Below are 24,173 nucleotides of genomic sequence, written 5' to 3'. Positions count from 1 at the left end.
GATTCACACCAAGACACATAGGGGGTCATTCAGAGTTGTTCGCTCGTTGCCGATTTTCGCTATATTGCGATTAGTCGCTTACTGCGCATGCGCAAGGTTCGCAGAGCGCATGCGCTTAGTTATTTTACACAAAAGTTAGGTATTTTACTCATGGCATAACAAGGTTTTTTCATCGTTCTGGTAATCGTACTGTGATTGACAGGAAGTGGGTGTTTCTGGGCGGAAACCAGACATTTCTGGGCGTGTGAGAAAAAACGCTGGCGTTTCTGGGAAAAACGCGGGAGTGTCTGAAGAAACGGGGGAGTGTCTGGGCGAACGCTGGGTGTGTTTGTGATGTCAAACCAGGAACGAAACTGACTGAACTGATCGCAATGGCTGAGTAAGTCTCGAGCTACTCAGAAACTGCTAAGAAATTTCTATTCGCAATTCTGCAAATCTTTCGTTCGCAATTCTGCTATGCTAAGATACACTCCCAGAGGGTGGCGGCTTAGCGGGTGCAATGCTGCTAAAAGCAGCTAGCGAGCGAACAACTCGGAATGAGGGCCATATTTCCTCCAAATACGGTGGTAATGCTTCGCCGTTACTGCTTTTCTAGCCTGAAGTAGTGTGGGAATGACTTCACTGGGAATACCCTGTCGGGCTAGGATTTGGCGTTCAACCGTCATGCCGTCAAACGCAGCCGCAGTAAGTCTTGATATACGCATGGTCCTTGCTGTAACAGGTCCTCTCGTAGAGGAAGAGGCCAGGGATCTTCTATGAGTAATTCTTGAAGATCCGGATACCAGGCCCTCCTTGGCCAGTCCGGAACAATGAGTATCGCCTGAACCCTTGTTCTTCTTATGATCTTTATCACCTTTGGAATGAGTGGAAGCGGAGGGAACACATAGACCGACTGAAACACCCATGGTGTCACCAGGGCATCCACAGCTATTGCTTGAGGGTCCCTCGACCTGGAACAATATCTCTGAAGTTTCTTGTTGAGGCGAGACGCCATCATGTCTATTTGCAGAAGTGACAAGTCGTTGGGGAACTCCTCAAAGACCTCTTGATGAAGACCCCACTCTCCTGGATGAAGATCGTGTCTGCTGAGGAAGTCTGCTTCCCAGTTGTCCACTCCTGGAATGAAAACTGCTGACAGAGTGCTTGCATGTTTCTCCGCCCAGCGAAGAACTTTTGTGGCTTCCGCCATCGCCGCTCTGCTCTTTGTTCCGCCCTGGCGGTTTATGTACGCCACTGCTGTTATGTTGTCTGACAATCAAGACAGGCAGACCGTGAAGAAGATGTTCCGCTTGCAGAAGGCCATTGTAAATGGCCCTTAATTCCAGAATGTTTATGTGCAGACAAGCTTCCTGGCTTGACCATTTTCCCTGGAAATTTTCCCCCTTTGTGACTGCTCCCCAGCTTCGGAGACTGGCATCTGTGGTCACCAGGATTCAATCCTGAATCCCAAGCCTGCGTCCCTCTAGGAGGTGAGAACTGTGCAGCCACCACAGGAGAGAGATTCTGGTCCTGGAAGATAGGAGTATTTTCCGGTGCATGTGCAGGTGAGACCCGGACCACTTGTCCAACAGGTCCCACTGAAATACCCTGGCATGGAACCTGCCAAACTGAATGGCCTCGTAGGCCGCCACCATCTTCCCCAGCAACCGAGTGCATTGAAGAATCGACACTCTTGCCGGTTTCAGAATCTGTTTGACCATGTTCTGCATTTCCAGTGCCTTTTCCACCAGAAGAATAACTCTCTGTAATTCTGTATCCAGAATCATACCCAAGAATGACAGCCGTGTTGTCGGAACCAACTGTGATTTTGGCAAGTTTAGGAGCCAACCATGTTGCAGGATTGTCAGGGAGAGCGTAACATTTTTCAGTAATTGCTCCTTGGATCTCGCCTTTATCAGGAGATCGTCCAAGTACGGGATAATTGCGATTCCCTGCTTGCGCAGGAGAACCATCATTTTCGCCATAACCTTGGTGAAAATCCTCGGAGCCGTGGACAGACCAAACAGCAACGTCTGAAATTGGTAATGACAATCCTGAACAGCAAACCACAGATAAGCCTGATGTGGAGGATATATGGGGACGTGTAAGTAGGCATCCTTTATGCCGACCGACACCATAAAATTCCCCTACTCCAGACTGGAGATCACTGCTTGGAGAGATTCCATCTTGAATTTGAATTTTTTTTTAGATAGAAATTGAGGGATTTTAGGTTCAGAATCGGTCTGACTGAGCCATCCGGCTTCGGGACCACGAACAGGCTCGAATAAAAGTCTTCCCCCTGTTGTGACGGAGGTACCGTGACAATGACTTGATTTTGACACAGCTTTAGTATTGCAGCGCATACTGCCTCCCTTTTTGGAAGAGAAGCTGGCAAGGCCGATTTGAAAAATCGGTGAGGGGGCACGTCTTGAAACTCTAATTTGTACCCTTGGGCTACTATTTCCAATACCTAAGGATCCAGGGCCGAGCGAACCCAGACCTGACTGAAGAGTCAGAAACGTGCCCCCACCGGTGCGGACTCCCGCAGAGGAGCCCCAACGTCATGCGGTGGATTTGGTAGAAGCCGGGGAGGACTTCTGCTCTTGGGAACTTGCCACAGCCTGTGACCTTTTTCCCCTTCCTCTCGGAGCAAGGAAGAAAGACCCTCGTCCTTTTTTGTATTTATTGGGCCGAAAGGACTGCATCTGATAGTGGGGTGTTTTCTTTTGATGTGCAGGGACATAAGCTAGAAACGATGACCGTAGATACCAGGTCAGCGAGGCCGTCACCAAACAAGACACCACCTTTATACAGCAGAGACTCCATAGCCTTCTTAGAGGCAGCATCAGCATTCCATTGATGAATCCACAATGCCCTCCTAGCCGAGACTGCCATGGCATTGGCCCTTAATCCCAAAAGGCCAATATCCCTCACAGCTTCCTTTAGAGAGGCTGCAGCGTCCCTGATATGACCCAGTGTCAAAAGAACGCTATCCCTGTCCAGGGAATTCATATCAGATGACAAGTTATCTGCCCACTTTTCAATAGCGCTACTCACCCATGCCGATGCAACGGCAGGCCTGAGCCGCGCACCTGTAGCGACATAAATGGATTTTAGTGTATTTTCCTTCTTACGATCCGCAGGAGCCTTTAGGGCTGCCGTGTCAGGAGACGGAAGCGCCACCTTTTTGGACAGACGCGATAGAGCTTTGCCCACCGTGGGGGTTGACTCCCACTTTTATCTGTCCCCAGAGGGGAACGGATATGCCACCGGAATTCTCCTGGGAACCTGTAACTTCTTTTTTTTTTTTTTTTTCCTCCATAGAATTACCCCTCCCTTTTAGCACCTGAGTGAAATTACAATCTGATTGAGCAGCTCACAATCAGTGCACCCTGTAACTTCTTGTCAGGATTTTCCCAAGCCTTTTCAAAAAGAGCGTTCAGTTCATGAGAGGGAGGAAACGTCACCTCAGGTTTCTTTCCCTTAAACATACAGACCCTAGTATCAGGAACAGCAGGGTCTTCCGTGATATGTAATACATCTTTTATCACCACAATCATGTACTGAATGCTCTTAGCCAGTTTAGGATTCAATCTGGCATACAATCGACACTGGAATCAGAGTCCGTGTCGGTATCTGTATCCGCTATCTGGGTAAATGAACGCTTCTGTGACCCCGAGGGGGTCTGAACTTGTGATAATGCATCCTCCATGGATTTTCTCCATGTCTGGTTCTGAGACTCAGATTTATCTAATCTCTTATTTAATCGAGCCACAGTTGCATTCAAAACACTCAAAACATTTACCCAATCAGCCGTCGGCGGTGCTGACACTGTCACTCCCACAGACTTTTCTGTCCCCACTCCAGCCTCCTCCTGGGAAGAGCACTCAGCCTCAGACATGTCGACACACACGTACCGACACCCGTGACCACACTGGCCTATAGGGGACAGACCTACAGTAAAGCCTGTCATAGAAACACAGAGGGAGTTTGCCAGCTCACAACCCAGCGCCTATCCCGGTACTGAAACTTAAACACAATGCCTCAGACCTGTTAGCGCTTTTATAATTATTAAAACAGCACCAAATTTACTGTGCCCAAACCCCCCCCCCCCCCCCCCCCTGTTTTGCACCCTGCTACTTGGACAGTAGTGTAGGAGGCCAGGACCGGCATTTCTGCAGCTCTGTGAAGAGAAAATGGCGCTGATTAGAGCTGTGAGGCTAAGCCACGCCCCCTTAATGGCGCGCTTCAGTCCCACTAGACCCTGTAGTGCCGCTGTGTGTGGGGGAGCATGGCGCGCTGCGCGGTACTTCAAAGACACTGCAGTCTTCTGCCGTCACTGAAGTCTTCTGATCTTCTTTTACTCACCCATCTTCTGACTTCTGGCTCTGCAAGGGGGGTGACGCCGTGGCTCCGGGAACGAGCATCTAGGCGTACCTAGCGAAGCAGAGCCTTGAAACTCACAGAAGTAGGTCTGCTTCTCTCCCCTCAGTCCCACGATGCAGGGAGGTCTCCCTGAAAATAATAAACCTAACAAAGTATTTTTTAGAAACACTCAGTAAAGCTCCCCTGTGTGTGACCAGTCTCCCTGGGCACAGAATGTAACTGGAGTCTGGAGAAGGGGCATAGAGGGAAGAGCCAGTTCACACCCATTTAAAGTCTTAAAGTGCCCATGTCTCCTGCGGATCCCGTCTATACCCCATGGTTCTTGAAGCATCCCCAGCATCCTCTAGGACGTATGAGAAATCCTATTTTCTCATTATCTTATAAATAAAATTAGTGTAGTCATTCCAATTCATTAAACACGTGTAACAAATATTAACCATAAGCAGGTGTTTTTAAAGCCGGATTGGAAGAAAAGTGTCTGATTGGCTGTTCAGCTAATGGCTGTAACATAACCAAGCTAAGTTTAGACTATTACACAGTAGACTATGCAAATGCTGTATACTTACAGGAAGTTTACACATCAGAAGTGCAGATCTGAAACTGAGGAATTATAATACTGGCTGATAGCCGAGTGTAAGTGGGAGCTCTTAGTAAGAAAAAAAAAATTACCTAGTAAGTAGCACAGCATTTCAAGCAAAATATATTTAAATAGGAAATAACCACAAATGTGCCATTAACAAATATCAAAGGCTGAACAATATACACAGAAGCAACCCCTTCAAATATACACCAAATTCCAGGGGAATCCCGGGTTCAGTGTGAACACATCTGATCCAGGAATTCCCTGAGTTTTTGGTGTAGTGTGAATGGGGCTCTCAGACTGATTCCCGGGTTGATAGATCTGGGTTGCACCCATGTATTTCCTGAGACTTATGTCTGAAAGGGGTATTAGTCATAAATGTACTGCAGACCCTCCTACCCAGGCAAGATCAGGAAAGCCTATGGAATCCAGCTCCTGACCACTAATATCACAGCCCAAATCACCAGCCGCTCCCACCAAACTGACAGCCAGTAACTCTTAGGGGGTCACTTCAATTGCGGGCTAAAGGTGTGAGTTGCCGTTGCAAAGGAGTGGACATGCCAGAAACAGCACTTTTACACCAAATCTGCACAATTTTGGGTGCAGCCCTATAGTACTGCGAACAAACTATGCAAGTCTAAGCTGCCATAAAGTGTGGCTGTTGCTGCACTACCTCATAGCGGCGAAACATCTCCTGCAATTGGATTGACTCCTTAATGCAGGGATGGGGAACCTGCGGCCCTCCAGCTGTTGTTGAACTACACATCCCACCATGCCCTGCAACAGTTTTAGCATGGCCAAATAGCAAAACTGTAGCAGGGTATTCTGGTGTGTGTAGTTCAACAACAGCTGGCGGGCAAAAGGTTTCCCACCCCTGCCTTAATGTTACAAGGAGCTGGTATTCCTGTGTGAGAAGGCATCATGTTGTGCATGAGCATGTATAATAACTGTAGCCTGGTGACACAATTAATGGTATATATAATCTCGCACCATGCACACCTCAAAGTTTTAGCAGTTTAATACTTCACATCAAGTGATGCTTGCTTTGGGGACAGGTGCTTCACACTCTTCAGGAGCATTCCCGCCCTTAGGGACTGTTTTGTCATGTCCTCAACACCCCTCATTGTATGAAGACAGATTAAGATATTTGCACCTACTGGAAAATACTTTTCCGTGATTCCATGGGGGACACTGGATCCTTGTGCTCCTTTTTTGGTTGTTACATATTTTTTGTTGTGGGTTTTGTCCTTCTCTTCCTGATATGACCCGTCTTCTGTTTTGGGGCTTTGCATGTAATCCAGACTGGATTTTGAGGGGGAGGAGCCAGTTTCTGTGCCTATTTTTGAATATGCCCAAACTTCTCATTTAACTCTCTGCATTTCCAGTGTTACACATGGAACTTGAGAAAAGGAACTTACAGTAGGTACAAAAATTCAGATTTCCAGTCCATGGGTAGAGTACCTACAGTCAGCACAAAAGGTTACAGTCACATTGGTCATCTAGTCCTTAGTGGAAAAGGAGCCATTTGGCAGCTGGTGAAATCTACTTTATGTACTACCAATAAGGTCCATTAAAAAGTCACAGAGCCAAACATATACGCTAGAATATAAAGATCTGCTTTGAAGCGCCACTAATGTTCTCAACCTTTTTGTAGTTTATATAAGCAACATGTCACTATTACAAATATGAGAATAGCGAGTCCATAAGTTGTCGTCATATAATAAACTGTAAATGGGATTCTTCAAATGCTCCTTATCATTTGTACTCTGATAGTAGGCTTGTATATTTGCATTGTAACATAAATAGATGCATCTCAGCTCCCCTCTTCAATGAAATTCAAGATGCTTCTTTCCTTCACGAGGGGAGGAGGAAAGAAACAACTTAAAGTTCATTTTTTCGTATTAATGACACTTTCTATAACATATGCTAAACTACTGAAGTAAATGTAGAACTGGAAAAAATAAAGCCTGATAGCTTTTTCCTGGGAATGAAAGTGAATATACTTTATGAGGGGCATTTTCACCTCTCTATTAGAACACTTTCTTGCAAATAAAAATGTTCCAATCATGACAATTGCAACAAACATATGCTGTAGACTTCAACATGTTTTCAGACTTTTAATGTCTTACCATTGATTATTCAAAACATTTAACAAACTTGTATATACATAGAAATCTAAATGAAAGTTATTTTGCCTTCTTCATTATACACAGTATATCTGAATAGTTTTACACAAAGACAATTCCAAAATACCTTTATATAATTTAAAACTAATCTGATACAATATATTAACTTTTACAAAGGTATATTATTTTGCTATATAAAGCATTTGCAAAACCACGCATTCTACTCCAGCATTATTGCACAATATCTATATGAAAATATCATTCTTTTAAATTATAAAACATAAAAATGCATTCAGTATTGAAATAGGAAAGTCTTGACAAAACAACAGTGTCGCTACTCCACATTAACACGTAAAGGGGATAGAACAGTCATAACTATTCATTTCATTTAAATGGTTACTTTTCTCTACAATATTGACGCTAAGAAATTCCAGTTTATGACAATTATAGATTTGATTTGTTTAAACTCTAAATTCATGCAATTGAATTGTTATGAATTCACCTGTATATTAACTTCATTACTAAAAAGCCCCACAAAAACTAATATACAAGCTACTGTAATATATAAAAACAGCTATACATTTATAATTTGTGCACGAGTTTCTGAACAGAACTTTAGATATTTTAGATATGTCTCATAGCAGAGAACAGTTCATGTTTCTTTCATAAACAACACTGGGGCAGATGTATTAAGCCTGGAGAAGTGATAAAGCAGTGATAAGTGCAAGGTGATAACGCACAAGCCAATCAGCTCCTGTCGATTTACATATTGGAGCTGATTGGCTGGTGCGTTATCACCTTGCACTTATCACTGCTTTATCACTTCTCCAGGCTTAATACATTTGCCCCTCTGTTTGAGAACCTGTGTCCTAGGTTATTAAGATGTAAGAGTCAGCAACCTACAATATGTAATAACCTTGGACAGCAGTAATAACTGGGATTTAGTTTAGTTATTTTGCACCATATGGTGTGAGACAAGGCATAGCACAGATTTTCTGCCACTGGTAGTATTCCTTGGACTTTTTGTACTTATAATTTAATTTATCACCAATGCCACATTGTGGATGCATCCAAAGTCGCCTATAGTGTACTGGGTGCCTATTAAGTATTTCCGTCACAATGGAGTTAGTATAAAGTCGCAGATTAAACACAATGTTGCGTGGCAGAATGCATGACTTGTATCAGTTCTCTGTATTTTGCCTGGTTTTCCCAGGTTAGTGTCCAAGTTGCACACTACTGCTGCATGCAATGCTAGCAGCAGCAGTGTCCACGGTACTCATGCATTGTACTTTTGCTGCATTAGTGATGCGACTAAGATGCATATTTGGCACAAAACTGTGGCGGGATGTGTGGTGTAGTCACAATCTGTGGTGTATCCATGCTAACATGTTGTCAAAGCACATCTGTGAGCAAATGGCATTATTCTGCACAGCTTTGCTCTTGGTAATTTAACTTGTGCTCCATTTCCGAGCCAAGTTAATGCATTCTTTATTAGGAGCAATTCCCTTACAACATGGAGGTATCTAGCTCAAGTTTACATTCTTGTGTAAAACAGATCTTTGAATACTTCATACCATGCACAGCAGACAGGTCCAATTGTGGGCCTGTATTCCGCTTTGGTTTGAATGTGATATTACTAATATACGTACATCGTCTAATACACATACAGTACATTGCATCCATCCCAATGTATCTGAGTTATACAGATTCAACTATATTTGCTCCCACATTGTGTGCATGAACAAAACACATATATATTCACCTGTGTGTACATCTTTGTGGTCAGACCACCCCTATGTATACTGTTAGCTTGCTACACATCATCAATATAAATGTGCACTTGTACCATCTCTATCCCTCTTGCAAAACATCTATCTGAAAACCGGCATAATTACATGTTTGTACAACACACAATTCTCTTGACAAGCCGCCTCTGATCTCAGCATTCTGTAGCAAGTGGAGATGTAACGGAGACGCATAAGACTCTCACCACCAGTTCTTGTGTAAGCTCAAAGTCAGAGCATGCTCAGTATGAAAATACCTAACTTTGTATCAGCCCTATTGTCTGAAGCAACATTTATCTTCTCTCCTCTGGCTACTATTATCTGCTTTTCAGAGATGTCAGAGGTAAACCTCCCTTATCAAGTCACCTGGCATGATAACATGGGTTTAAGTATGGCATTTCTGCAATGTTGCTGCAGAGTTTCGCTGTCATCTAGACTGCTATACGAAGATCAACATTGGGTTTGAATGCTGTGAATACTCCTTGTGTGTGTACAAAGACAGTATTAAGAAAACTTACTCAAATGTAATCTCCCTGACCCCCCTCCCCCATATACGTATGTATAGGCCTCTCACCCACTGCCTCGTTAACCAATCATTTGCCTGCAAACTGCATTTGGACACTTTTTCCCCAGTCAGTGAATGCACCTGCATGTACACAATGATGTGCAATGTGCGTTGCCACACATTCACATTATTCATGCTTTTTTTATTTTTGCATACTTGTGAAGTGGCCATTGGCAGGTCAAAAATACTTGTGCATGCATATACTGTGTGTGTGAATGTATTTCTGAAATACACTTTTTACAATTTAGTCATTAATTCAGGAGCCAGGTAACCTAAACGATTTCTGGTGATGCACAAAATTTGGGAGTCCGTTCTAGTGAAGTTAACAAATGCACGTCATCCGATTGTCTAAAAGTTTTTCAACCTCTTACCTTTGATTGGCAGTTGTTTTTGTAGTCTACATTATTTTGTCCACAGCAGTATCAATTGCCCAATTTGCTACCATATTTCCACTACACTTGCCAGCTATTAAACTTGCGGCAAGAATGCTAAACACTAGAAATTACTGTTACAAGTTCTGTGTCATACATCTCAGTTACAGCAACTAAGAGATAAACAATCTATGAATTAGCCAACTCATTACAACATGATGAATTTTCAGTTTGTGTACTGGTATACAATCCTTATTACACAGATATTTATCCTTGAATTTCTTAAATCATTCTCCTCCAGTGTAGCATTTGAGTTGCACAATTCTAATGTCCATTTAAACATTAACATTTTAAAAACAAATATATCAGTCACATAAATATTGCATTTTTAAACTTTGAAAAAATAATGAAGTAGTTAGAAAAATAGAAATGAAGTGTATTTAAAATGAAAACAAAAAAACCTTAGTGTGTCACAATTATTACGGGCAGGAATGTGCCAACCACAACAGGATCTGGCAACATTATATGTTTTCAATTCAGTTTTACAGTTGGGAAACAATATGATGTCTTTAACTTCTAAAATACAAAATACTTTAAGTCTTTCATAGTCTGTTGTATTCAATATACACTAAATTGTATGTAAAAATAAGCTACCCCTGTCAATAAGACAAAATAATAACACTTTAAAACAAATGCCTTCGATTTTGAAACACAAAAGATCTTGGTATAGAACCTTTAGAGTCTTTTATGTTACCTGCACAGACCTAATAATATACAGTATACCAAACTCATGATTTCATTAGGATATGGGAAAATGTATGACAGGTACTGTAACAGTACTAATACTATTATTAAAATTGTCATCTACATATAGTTAAAAAGAACTTTTCTAGTCCTAAAAAAAAAACAAAAAAAAAAAACATTACAAACGTATCCCCATAAAAGTAATCTGTATCTAAAAACTTGAAAAATGAATACAATGACACTGCCTAAAATCAAACATTAGTGTCTGCGTTGTAGTTCTATCAGATTATGTTTTATCTTATGGCCGGCATAAGCAAATCTATAATCTGTTATCGGTCTATTTTAAACAGTGTTATAGTTAGTGGTTAAGAAGCTATTTTAACGCTGAACTTTTTACATTATAATACAAAACACTTCTAAATATACAAAACAGCTCATCTCAACATTATATACTCTAGGCCCTAAATGTTTTAAAGCACCCTTTTCTAATAAAATCTATACAAAATCAAACCCCCCAAAAATAGCTTAAAAGGTAACCAATATTATGAAGGTTAATAAGATTTCATATGAGTGCAAATTGAAAGCATGGTATGAAAAACAGTAGGTAAGTCACTCATATCTGCATGTTGACATACAGTAACACTGTAATCATTGCTTATTTGTCTATTAGTCCAGCTTCTTTAATTTTCGTGTAGAAGAATTTCTCCAGGATGTTTGCACATTTGAAGTATTCACTCTCTGGAGGATTGTACTCTCTGCAGTTTGTAAAAATCCTCTGGAGATCTGCCATAAACAGCTTCTTTGTCACATAATATCTGTTCTTCACTCGTTCACTCATGGTTTTGAGATCTGTATTAAAAAAAAAAAGAACACAAATTGGATGTATGACCTTTGTTTTATATAACAGTGTATTCAACTCCACAAAATCTTCATATATCAGTGTTTCAGGGCAGCCGCAAATCTCTACTATGGAGAAACATGTTCCTTTCACTACATAGTTATGTACAGGGAAAGTGAGCGACATCTGCTGTTGAACCCTTCTCCTGTGTAGGGTCTGATACAGTGTAGCACAGACATGTAGCAAGGGGAAAGGGAGAGAAGGGGAACAGGTAGGACAATACACAAACAAGGGTGCTACTCCCCACTATTTGCAGGGACTTGGCAGGTAAGTGAAGAGGCAGACTCTGGGCACCAGAATGTCTCTGACTACCAAATATTAATATAACAGCGCAGGGTAGTCCAGAAAGATATGCATGTCCAGGTGTTGAAACAGAGGAGAGTGGCGGCAGTGTAGGTAGAGAGCAGGGGCAGATTACGGCACATGAACTACTACGACATTATTCTATGTCCGTACACTGAGGAAATATCCAATTACTGATTAAAGAAAACCTTTTCTATGGACATAGGACAACTTGTACCTTCATACGGAGTCCATTTTTAAGGCCAAGGTAGTGTACTGCATACTTATCTGTTTATTATACCCTGTTAATTGTATTACTATCATTCATATTTTACCTTTGGACTATTATTATTGGACAATGGGCAATAGTCCAGTGACTATAGCGCCGATCTCCCGTCTGAAGTGATGGGAGATCGCGGGGGTAATATTTAATTGTAGGTAGTTTTTGCACTGATCGCACCACAGAGGTCAGGTTTAGCTAAACCCAACCAAAGTGCTGGGCGCGATCATGAAAAGTGCAGTTTGGGTCACTTTTCGCACATTTCAGCTCTCCACTTCCGGGGGTTTGAGCTGAAATGTAGACGAGAAAACTGAATTCCGTCCATTGTGTATTATTGTGATCGGATTATTTTGTAAAATACTATTACATTATTTGTGGTGCCTATTGTGTTCTGACCTCTGCTCACCAGTAATTTGCAAATACTATGATCAGAATATCACTGGCAAAGTAATGGCCTGACTTGCATCATTGATATGTACCATTAATCTGCATATGCATATTGTTAGCAATTGTTCCTTAATTAGGGTGATCCCAGGTTATCTTGGATTACTGTATCTGCAATTATATTGATTTAAGCACTATTTGTTTATGAATGGGTGTGGCTCTTTGAGACGCTAATGATTTTATACACATTGCATAATAAATGTAAAGTTTTATACATCTCAGTCTGTGACTTCATGCCCCACTCCTCACATTATGCCACTATCTGTTATCGCTAATCTAATCACAGAAGTGAGTAGATCACTACCTCCAACAGAGCTAGCGTTCACCAGTTCTTCTTCCTTGGACAACTTTTGGTAGGTATTAACAACTGCATAATGGGAATATCGCACAAGACCTTACCCATTTTAGAGATGCTCTGATCCAGTCCAGGATTTATGGATATCCATGCTGGAGCACAGGTGATTTAATTACTATCTCAGTCAATTTGATTTTACCATCTAGACAAGCATGTATATCCTTAAAACCTGGACTGTAATGGCGGAGTTTGGGGAACTCTGGTCTAGAGTTTATTTTCTTACTTGTTCCGTGAGGCCTGTGTTTGTTCTCGTGACAAAATTGAGTCCATTATGCCTTGAGAAAACCTTGAGGGAGGGTGGATTTTAACCACATCACCGGCACCTGATCCACTAAGACCAAAATATCATTTTGTGGAATAGGATATTTAAAAGCATCTAGTAGAGGAGTGGAAATTGGATATTTGTATAGAAGGTGTCCATGATTTTAGGCTCACAGCCAGGTTTTCCTCAGACATCATGACATTTTCATTGTTTCAAAGGCTGCAGAAATCAGTACTTTTACAAGCAATGTCAATATCTAATGCTTGCATGGTGATCCCACAAACAGGACTGGCCATGAAGAGCAGAGTAGGGTCACTTCTCATCATGCATGAGGCAAACTCAAAAGAGCAGACCTTTGGCTTTGGTTCAGTGGATTTTTATGCCGGGTCCAACTCCACGCTCTAAGTCTTCAATGATCCTTTTAGACCGCCATATCTTAGGGTAATGAAACTTTATCCTGACATGCATCCTGCACTTGCATTTGCTGGGGAGAGAAGAGGAGCCTGCACGGAGGCAGCACAAGGGACCCCTCTCACTTACATGTGTGCCAGGGGCAGAGTATCTGCTAGCATTTACATACTCAAGGGCTAACAAAATGTAAAAAAATTCAATGTCATTACCCATGGGAAATCGTATAACTTCATAATATCCTGGCGCTTCTGTTCTTTTCACAGGCTCCATGAAAGGCCATGCACTTTGATGACTCTTAAATGAAAAAAGAAACCATTTAAAAGAACAACAAAACTCTTGCACACAAGCAGATATTTTGACTCTCAGTTCTGAGAGTAGCCGGCGGAATTGCCTCAATATATTCACAGTAAGCCAAGAGACTAGTCGGATCACACAAACCAGCCACAACCAGTTAAACATCTCCTATATCTGCCTAGACTATTGCTATCCACTTCAGAGATAATAATTATACACATCTTTATTAAAATAATAAAGTGGGGTATCCAATTAACCGCGTTTCATGGTTTTGCAATAAATGATCACATTTGCGATAATTTGGTATCGTATTAGCGGCAAATAAGTCTCCATAGGCTTTATCGCGGATTGCTCTTCACCATCTCTGAGCAAGTAATAAGTAGTGCAAACTCCCTATTTTAAGGTAAAAATTTCATGATTTAGTTTACAACCCCCGGGACACCTCCCTGAATGACTAATGAGGCACTTAGAAGTTTTTAATTGCCCAATAACGACATGTTATTTTTGGTGTCAAAAAATGCAAAGTGATGAAAATTGGGGTACAAGGTATGGAACAGTTATATTGGAGTGCTTTATGAGTGGGACAAGTGTTTTTAGCCTTGCACGTGAGAGTAATCAGTCCGTTTCCACTTTTTTTTTTTTTAAAGTCCACTAAAATGACCCAAATACCTGTATTTTTATATACCTCAAATTTAATGAGAGCACATATTTTGCTGAACAAAAATAGCTTTCTATAATTTTTTCTATTTTTTTTTATTTTTAAAAATGCATATAACAGCTATTTGACCTAATTTAATTACACCAAATATTTTTATTATGGCCATTAATAGTCCTCTATAATGTTTTCCTAGATTCGTTTTTTTTTTTTGTGGGTATGGGCAGATATCCCTACTTTCTCCTATACTTATCTAAGCTTTTGCCAGCTAGAATTATCGCGCAAATCCCGTTTTCGCCATTTTGGAATAGGATAGGTGCAAAAAAGGGAAGTGCGCAGGCTGCGATAAGCTGATTTTTCAGGAGATGGGTGCGATAAATTTTGCTGCGATCGCGGCTAAAACTTCAGGATAAACGGTCTCATTTAATTATAATAATATAAACTGGTAACAGATTAATATTGTTTTGTTTTAATTCTCTAGTAAAATATTTGAGTTATGACTATGATCATTTATGACTCACTGCCAGTACAAAGATGCAGGTTCACTAAAACACTTTAATGACATTACATTTACCATAGAAATATATATTCTCCATCTTACCTTTACCTGCTGTAGAATATTCTTTAGCGTATTGTACAGCTGCTCTGGATCTTTTGGCTCTTTACTTGAAATAAAAAGGTGACGAAACCAAAAAAAATAAAATACAAACAGCAACAGAAAAATAAAAAAAAAGAAATCAGATTAGATTAAATATACTACACTCACTGCTTAATCAGGACACTGTTGGCCGTTTGGAGTTGTATTATAAGAAAAAAATAAGAAACACCACCAAGCTAAGTAACAGAATTACTAGTGATAAAATTAACTTAAAATGGCATTGTGCAACAACATCATATACAAAACATGATAGCTTTATTCTATTTGAAGAATTATATATTTCATATAGTACTGGGTTTTGGATTAAGTGGACAATACAGCTTCATTATGTGTATTTGTGTATTGTGAAGCAGGGCATATTAAAACGGCATGATGTCCCTTCATTATGTGTATTTCTGTATTGTGAAGCAGGGCATATTAAAACGGCATGATGTCCCTGGGCCACCTCTTGCCTAGGGAAAAAAATTAGGACACACTCTGGTACTGTGTCAGAGTCTTTTGCACATATTTTTGGCATACTCTTCTGAAACATAGCACCAGCGCCATATCTATATATTAATAGCAGAAGGACTACTTTTATGAATTACATATTTCTACGATGCCGTTGTCTGAGCAGAGCACACCAAATTCTAAATTAATCGTCTTTGTCCATAGATTTGCAGGAAAATATTGGCATTTTAATTGGTTGCTTTGTTACAAAGTTATGGCAAAGCGTCTGCCTGTCATTTACAATGCATCACCGTTCTGCTCTGGAAAATGTGACAGTTGGTAAGCTCTGCCTGTGCACTTGATGGGTGGACTGGAAACTGTGACAGTTATTTGCAGCCTCCCACTAAGCAGGAATTTTTCGGAATTTGACTGCTAAGGGGATCAAATGTGGTAAAACCTTCCGCCCAGCAAACCTTTGCCCAGTTGAAACTTATAAACAGATAGTTTATGTTGATTACATTACAAAGATATTTCCAAAGCTGATGCCAGAGATCAGCACATGCGTCAGACAGGAGGTAAGGAAAGCAATGGATGTAGCACGGTGTACTTCCAGGGGTCCATGATGCTATATACTAAAACCGGGCTATAAAGCGGAGAATCTATTGCTGTTTATCGCAATTACAGAAAGTCACCTATAACCGCAATAAATCAAATATTACTCCATCTGCTCACAGATACTCCACAAATGAAATCACATGATATGCGAAGAAACATGTCAGAATTACATATTCATTTCTTTACTGTTTTATTTTTTTCCATTCCAGCACTACTATTTATCACTTTGGATCCTATGAATAGGATTTATAATGAGAATACCAGTTTACTTGCTGCACATGGTAAGGGGAGTTAATTTTAAATTACCTTCTATCTTTTATGCTTGGTTTCCAACCCGTCTCTCCTGAAAGACAATAATTAGAAGGTGACACAACACATAATCACGTTGCCACTCCCAAACATAACAACGGTCATATATGATTAGACAGGCAAATAATAGTTGCTTCAGTGCTAGCATTTTATAGTTATCCAGCCCAACCAGAGCGACAACAATCACTTTCTAACTTGGCCATAACCATTGGATGAGATCTGGCTGTTTGTTCTCGTGTTAAGCTTCTGGATCACACATGTTCATTGTTAGTGTGGATGGACTATGACTACACACACCAGCCAACTTACAGACATGCCTAATAGTGATCAAATCAATAACCATTTGGATTATCATCAGCGCTTATTACACCTACTTTAGGGCAAATTAGCGCATATCAAATCTGGCATTACTAACTTTGGATTTGCAGCTGAACGTCACTTCCTGTCTGCACCACTACATTCAGCAAAACAGCCTTTCTGCAGCGGGGTACACTGGGTTCCACAGGGACTACGCTGGGGTGTAGAGATGGATCTTGATCCAGAGGCACCAACAGGCTAAAGCTTTAGACAGTCCCAGGATGCATTGCGGGGCCTCCTCTATAACCCCGCCTCTGCGCACTGTGAGCTCAGTTTTAGAGTTGGTGCCTGCATGAAGCAGGTCACTTAACAGGGGGGCTGCGCTAGGCAGCCCTGAAAAAGTTTTTTAGAAGACTTCAAGGACTGCAGCACTTCATAGGTCAGTGTGACATACTGTGCTGCGGCTCCATCACCTCCCCAGCGACGTTGCATACTCCCGCTTGCTCTGTTCCCGAGTACTTGCGGCGGAAATGCTCCGGTTCCTAGGCACACCACCGCAGACGCTCTCCTGAATCACGTGGCTGCTGGGAGGAGGTAAAAGGGTCCCCCAGGCGGGACCCACCATTAAATCGCGTTCCGGACGCGGTTTAAGGAGACGAACCGCGACACCCTGGCGTGGACACTGTGACAGAGAAGGGACCCCACTAGATCCACCAGGGCATTGGAGCACAGGTTGGATAGTAAAATATCCACTTTAATAAGGCTCCATAGTACCCGGTGGTGAGGACTAGCATAGGGGAAAAGGCGCTTGACCTGTAGCCCCTCCCCCAGCTCTGGGCGCCATCTACTGCTGGTGTTCCCGCCCTGGAGCTGCCTTACACTTTCCCTCACTCCCTGAGACACTGGGTGCCATCTTCTCACAGTAGCTGCGACAGGTCTCCGGGACTGCAGGGCAAGGTCTCCTCTGTAAATCCGGCTGATTAATCAGCGCTGTGATTTTACAGACACTTAAGTATTCTACATGTCATTTTAAGACAGTGTTAGTTAAGAACAAGTGTACCTCTACCAGAATATATTGTACGAGTATTCTGATATATACATATATTTACTAGTCCAGTGCAGTTTTATTGTCTGACTAAAATAATTATCTGCATTGTCACTGTGACTGTGTGTGCCTGTATCTGCCGTGTGGATTTCACTTTCAGTGTATCCAAGCTATATCTATCACTGTATTTTGTACCCTAGGACTAGGTACGTCAGGGTCTCATATATAGTGTTGCGCAGTATTTACCGTTAAGTGTATTCTACTGTGTATGCAGTCACATAGTACCGGATTTAGATGCTGGTGTTGTGTACTGTGTACGCTGTCACATACTAGAGGATTTATTCGCAGGTATTGTACTCTGTCTGGCTGTATCGTACTCATATGCTCTGGAGTTACATTCACTAAAATACCTAACGCAAAGGGTGGGAAATCCATGGATGTTCCTGTATCATGCAGCGCATGCGCCAGGGATTTGCCTGAGGGAAAAGCTTTGACTGATGGTTTGTGTAATATGTGTCATACATCTCCCAGTCAGTCTGCAGCTCCTGTAACCAATCAGGAGCCACCTTGGACGGCGTTCTCTACTATGCTTAATACGTTTGTGACACGCCTTACGACCCCTATGGAACCCCCTGTGCCACTGCAGCCACATATTGACCCTGTGGTAAATCCGCCCTGTGCGGGATACTCTGTCTACCCAGATACAACAATTGAATCAATCGTTGGTTAGACATAAATTTACCCCACGTCCCTCTGGGGTCAAGGGGTCATCTAAGAGGGCTGCTTCCTCCTCACAATCCACTAATATCTCAGATGATACGTCTGATGAGGATGGGGAGTATACTGATCCATCGGACACTGATACAGTTGCTTCTGATGAGGAACCTACAACTCAGGTTGATGTCCCTGACCTAGTGGAGGCTATTAAGACCATTTAGTAGACATACGTCAGGAACCCTAGGTTCTCCAGGAAAGAAATTCTCCCTGTCTAAAAAGATGCAAGCTCGTTATCCTCTCCCTGCTGAGTTGTGTAACAAGTGGGAAAATTCACCGCCGGTGGATGTCACCCGTCTTGTGGTGTCATCTACTCTACCTGTCACCACTGAAGGAACCGACAGATAAGCGTGTGGAGGGATGCCTGAAGTCTATTTACTCCCTTACAGGTGCTGTACATAGACCAACTATAGCAGCGTCTTGGGCTGCAAAAGGAATTGAAGCATGGGTTCAGGCAATAGATGAGGAGCTGCCTCAGAATATATCTGACACTGCCAGACAATATCTGTCTCATATTACCACGCCTCCCAATATATTCAGGAGGCATCTTCTGAGGCAGGTGTAATGGTGGCCAAGCCATCGACTACGTCCATTCTGGCTCGCCGAATTCTGTGGTTGAGGTCATGGAAGGTGGACCTGGACTCCAAAAATACCTTGGAGGTACTTCCTTTAAGGGAGACATCCTATTTGGGGAAGATCTGAATAAGATCATGACTGACTTAGCGGCTGCTAAGACTGCATTTCTCCCAAATACCAATCCTTCTGCACAGAAGGCAAAGAGTACCACTTTTCATTCCATTCGAAGGCGCAAGCTCTACACTTGGTTGTGCGTTCTCTCTTGGATACAGGAGTGGTAGTGCCGGTACCCCTGTCCCAGAGAGGCGGAGGATACTACTAGACCCTGTTTTCTAGTCCCCAAACCCAATGGGTCTTTCCGGCCTATACTCAACCTCAAATCAGTTAACAAATTTGTGAGAGTGTCCAAGTTCCGTATAGGAAACCCTGCGCTCAATTGTACTGGCCATGGAACCCGGAAATTATATGGTATCCCTGGATATACAAGATGCCTATCTGCATATACCTATTGCCATATCGCATCAGCAATATCTGCGGTTTGCTATTGGCAACCTTCATTATCAGTTCCAGGCTCTGCCGTTTGGACTGGCCACGCCCTCTCGGATCTTCGCCAAGGTGATGACGGCTCATCTGCGTCATCAGGGAATCAGGATCCTGCCTTCTCTGGACGACTTGCTGATCCTGGCGAACTCCCAAGATGTCCTCCTCAGTCATCTACAACTGACGGTAAACTTCCTACAAGCCCAGGGTGGCTCGTCAACTGGAAGTCCTCGCTGGTCCCTGCTCGGAGCATGGTGCACCTGGGGGCATTGCTGGACACACACACAGCCAAAGACTGTTTCTGTCTCCCGAGAAAGTCCTGAAACTCCAGGACAGGATCATATACTTCCTCTCTTGCCCAAGATACACTTGGCGATGCAAGTACTAGGCCTCATGGTGTCGGCTTTTGACATGGTAGAGTACGCTCAATTTCATTCCCGCCCTCTAGAGGTTAATCCTTTCCAAGTGGGATGGCCTGCCTCATCGGATCAGGTCTCAAATGATCTCTTTGACTCCGGAGGTTCGTCTGTCACTGAACTGGTGGCTACAGGACCAACAGTTGAGCAGAGGCCGTCCCTTTTGGATCCCCAACTGGGTCCTACTGACTATGGATTGGGGCACAGTGCTGGAGCAATACTCTCTCCAGGGTCGGTGGACCAAGGAGGAATCTCTCCGCCCAATAAACATTCTGGAATTGCGGGATGTGTTCAATGCTTTGACTCTTGCCGTACCTCTGATACAGAACAGGCCTGTTCAAGTACAATAAGGCAACGCCACCATGGTGGCCTACATATACCATTAGAGCAGCACTCGAAGCCACATGGCAATGATGGAAGTGTCAAATATCCTTCGTTGGGAGGAACGCCATCTGCCAGCAATATCGGCAGTGTTCATTCCGGGAGTCCTCAACTGGGAAGCTGATTTCCTCAGTCTTCAGGACGTACACGCCGGAGAGTGGAATCTTCATCAGGAAGTCTTTCAACTCCTAGTGGATAGGTGGGGTCTACTAGATGTAGACCTGATGGCATCACGACACAATCACAAAGTTCCGGTCTTCGGATCAAGAACAAGGGGTCCTCAAGCAGCGTTCGTCGATGCACTGGCAATTCCATGGAACTTTCGGCTGCCCTACGTGTTCCCTCCAGTGTCACTTCTGCCCAGGGTACTAAGAAGTTTAAGCAAGAAGGAGGAATACTACTTCTAGTCGCTCCAGCGTGGCCCGGACGGCATTGGTTCTCAGACCTGCAGGGTCTATCGATAAAGCGTCCTCTTCTACTTCCTCAACGCCCAGACCTCCTCGTTCAGATCCCTTGTGTCTACCGAGACCTGGCCAGACTAGCTTTGACAGCGTGGCTCTTGAAGCTTCACTCCTGAGGGCCAAAGGATTCTCCGAGGCGGTTACCCAAACTATGTTCAAGGCCCGCAAACCGGCTTCTGCACGGATTTATTATAGGGTCTGGAATTCTTACTTCACCTGGTGTGCTGCTAAGAATTACGATGCTTCCAAGTTTAGTACTTCCAAACTTCTGGCTTTTTTGCAAAAAGGCCTGGATTTAGGACCTTGTCTGGCCTCCCTCAAGGTTCACATATCTGCCTTGTCAGTGTGGTTTCGGAGAAAAATTGCATCTATTCCGGACATTCATACATTCACTCAGGTGTACTGCAGATTCAGCCTCCCAATGTCCCTCCTGTGACTCCATGGGATTTGTCTGTTGTCCTGAATGCCCTGCAAGAGTCTCCATTTGAACCTCTTGAGTCAGTGAACCTTAAATGGCTCACAGCTAAGGTCCTGTTTCTGCTGACTGTTGCCTCTGCTAGAAGGGTGTCATCCATCCACCCTTTTAGATATTTCATCATGACCAAGCAGTTCTTCGAACTTGCCCTGGTTATCTACCTAAGGTGGTGTCATCTTTTCACCTTAATCAAAAGATTGTGGTTCCAGCCTTCATCTCTTCCGAATTGTCCGCAAAAGAACGGTATTTGGATGTGGTACGGGCTCTCCATATATATGTATATAAGGAGAGGACTGCCTCTATCAGGAGGTCAGATACCCTCTTCATACTGTTTGGTTTCCACAAACGTGGCTGGCCTGCGAATAAGCAGACCTTGGCCAGATGGATTAGAATGGTGATTGCACAAGCTTATGCACAGGCTGGACTCCCAGCTCCTGTTGCTATTAAAGCCCATTCTACTCGGTCTGTTGGACTCTCTTGGGCGGCCCGTCGTGGCGTTTCCGCAGAACAATTGTACAAGGCGGCTACGTGGTCCTCAGCGAACACGTTCATTAGGTTCTATGCCTTTGATACTTCCGCCTCCCAGGATGCTTCCTTTAAAAGCCAGGTTCTCATACCCGCTAAGGTGCGTCCCCTCCCATGAGGAACTGCTTTAGGACATCCCCAATGTATTCCCTGTGGAACACAGTGTACCCCGCTGCAGAAAAGGAGATTCATGGTAGACTTACCATGGTTAAATCTCTTTCTGTGCGGTACACTGGGTTCCACAGGGCGCCCACGCTGACGCATTTAGCTTCTTTGGGATTGTATGGCATTAGCTGCTAGTCCCTTCTTCTGTCATGAGAACGTGGTTCTATGTGACTAACATCTGCCTTCTCTTTTACCTGCTTCTGCATTGGACTGGTTAACAAAACTGAACTCACAGTGCCTGGAGGCGGGGTTATAGAGGAGGCCCCGCAATGCATCCTGGGACAGTCTAAAGCTTTAGCCTGTTGATGCCTCTGGTTCAAGATCCATCTCTACACCCCGATGTATTCCCTGTGGAACCCAGTGTACCTCGCAGAAAGAGATATAATCATAATAAGTCTACCATAAATCTCCTTTTTCTTATAGCAAAGCTTCATAGGTACATTTCTCATGCTATACCTGCCAACTGTGGGTTGTTGGCACATGCACCACTGTGTAGCAAGCAATCATTTCCATACTGTATATGCCTTACACGACACAGTGATACATCCCCATGTGGAGTTGGAATGAATTACATGTGAGCTGCGGTTACCAGACAGTTTTCAGCTGGATCATTCCTCTCGCACCTCCACAGGCTGCAAGAAGAATCAGCCTTCCATGAGGTAACGCCATTGAAAACCGTCCCTGTAGCATCCAAGTTCGACTGAACTGGCCTCTTTATTATGATATAAGCTCTGTCAGGTGAAACTTTGCTCTGTTTTTTAAATGTGGACTGTTTACCTTTATTGGATGACTGCGATTATTCATACCTGTAATAAATCTATTGGCCGGATACTGTAGCATAACAGTAGAAAACTACCAGTATACAAAACCATCATATCATTTCACAATAACATTATATTATTAGGCGAATGAACATAATTACAAATGCAATCAAACTTTTGTGAAAAGACGAATGTCTAGCAGGTAATTAAAAGAGAAAATAATACATACTAATTCCCGGTATGCTTTCTATTGGTATCTGTCGTACTCCTTCCTTAAAGCAAGACAATCCGGGGTACACCTTTCTTATCTGTGCTTGTTTCCTTTCAATCATCTTTTTTATTATCTGAAATAATAAATGTTGATGTTTGTTTAGTAGTATGCACATTTTCTTTTAGTGTATTATAATAGATGTTACATTTTGTTACAAAACATTCTGCATGTAAATACTGAGGCTCAGCTAAGTAAATAGGCATGCGTGGGTCTCCAGGAACATTGCGCCCACACCATGTTCCCAGTTAATTTCTGTACTGTGCATGCGTAAATCTTCTGGACGCCGTGCCATTTTCCTGGTCATTTGCATAGCACCAATGTGGGACTCTGGGGAGTTAAGTATACCAAATAGATGCAGTGTGTCCAATTTGGGTCATACTGGACCCAGGGGCCCATATGCACCGCACACCAATTATAGAAACACCACTGCTTAGCGCTTACTGTTGGATTTTGTGTGTGCGAACCAGCTCCTCATATTGAGAGAAGCAATTACTGTAGGTCTACACATAAAGGCTATTTGATTTTAGTGACATTGGATGAACATTTGCGTAATAAATATTTTTTTATTCAACAAATAATGATAGGTTGCATCCTGAATATGACAGAACATTGCGACATCTATCATTTAAAAAAAAAAATTTTTTTTATATATATATATATATATATATATATATATATATATATATATATACTTTAAAACGTTAAGAAAATCATTGATAAGGGGGAGATGGACATGCACATGATGAACAATTTACACTACTTCCCAAATACCTCTATATAACTTTTAACTGTTCAATAAAGATATAAAACTATGGATTTGCATATTATGGGGTGTATTTAATACCTGTCAGAAACTGCCGTCTTGTCTGAAAGACGGCAGTTTCTGACAGGTTTAGGTCGGAAGGGGTTCCAACCTATTCAATGCCGGCTGTTTTTTTCTTGTCGGAAAACACATGGATTGTCGGAATCCACGTGTCCTGTCAGAAGCGCGGCCAAACCCAATAGGTTCTAGTCCCATTTCCGATAATGTCAATCCGACTTTAAAAAAAGTCGGATTGG

The 24,173-nt window shown here is 42.6% G+C and overlaps 1 protein-coding gene across 2 annotated transcripts in view; it reads right to left on the bottom strand.

The window, feature by feature from the left end:
- Nucleotides 1–7,047: 7,047 nt before the first annotated feature.
- The window catches only part of KAT2B (lysine acetyltransferase 2B), a 181,660-nt gene continuing 164,534 nt past the window's right edge, over nt 7,048–24,173 (bottom strand). Inside the window, exons 14-18 of one of the 2 annotated variants that reach the window (XM_063922198.1) lie at nt 23,073–23,187; nt 16,425–16,461; nt 15,018–15,081; nt 13,677–13,761; nt 7,048–11,384 (exon numbers count right to left, since the gene is read on the bottom strand). In XM_063922198.1, coding sequence (XP_063778268.1) covers nt 11,191–11,384; nt 13,677–13,761; nt 15,018–15,081; nt 16,425–16,461; nt 23,073–23,187 — 495 coding nt within the window. In that variant the 3' untranslated portion in view covers nt 7,048–11,190. The remainder of the gene's footprint in view (nt 11,385–13,676; nt 13,762–15,017; nt 15,082–16,424; nt 16,462–23,072; nt 23,188–24,173) is intronic. The other variant, XM_063922200.1, reaches the window with a different exon arrangement.

Source organism: Pseudophryne corroboree, chromosome 5 (assembly GCF_028390025.1).
Source record: "Pseudophryne corroboree isolate aPseCor3 chromosome 5, aPseCor3.hap2, whole genome shotgun sequence".
NCBI classification, from domain to species: Eukaryota; Metazoa; Chordata; class Amphibia; order Anura; family Myobatrachidae; genus Pseudophryne; species Pseudophryne corroboree.
The sequence above is the reverse complement of the archived record's forward strand: the minus strand, read 5'-3'. Positions and strand labels throughout refer to the sequence as shown.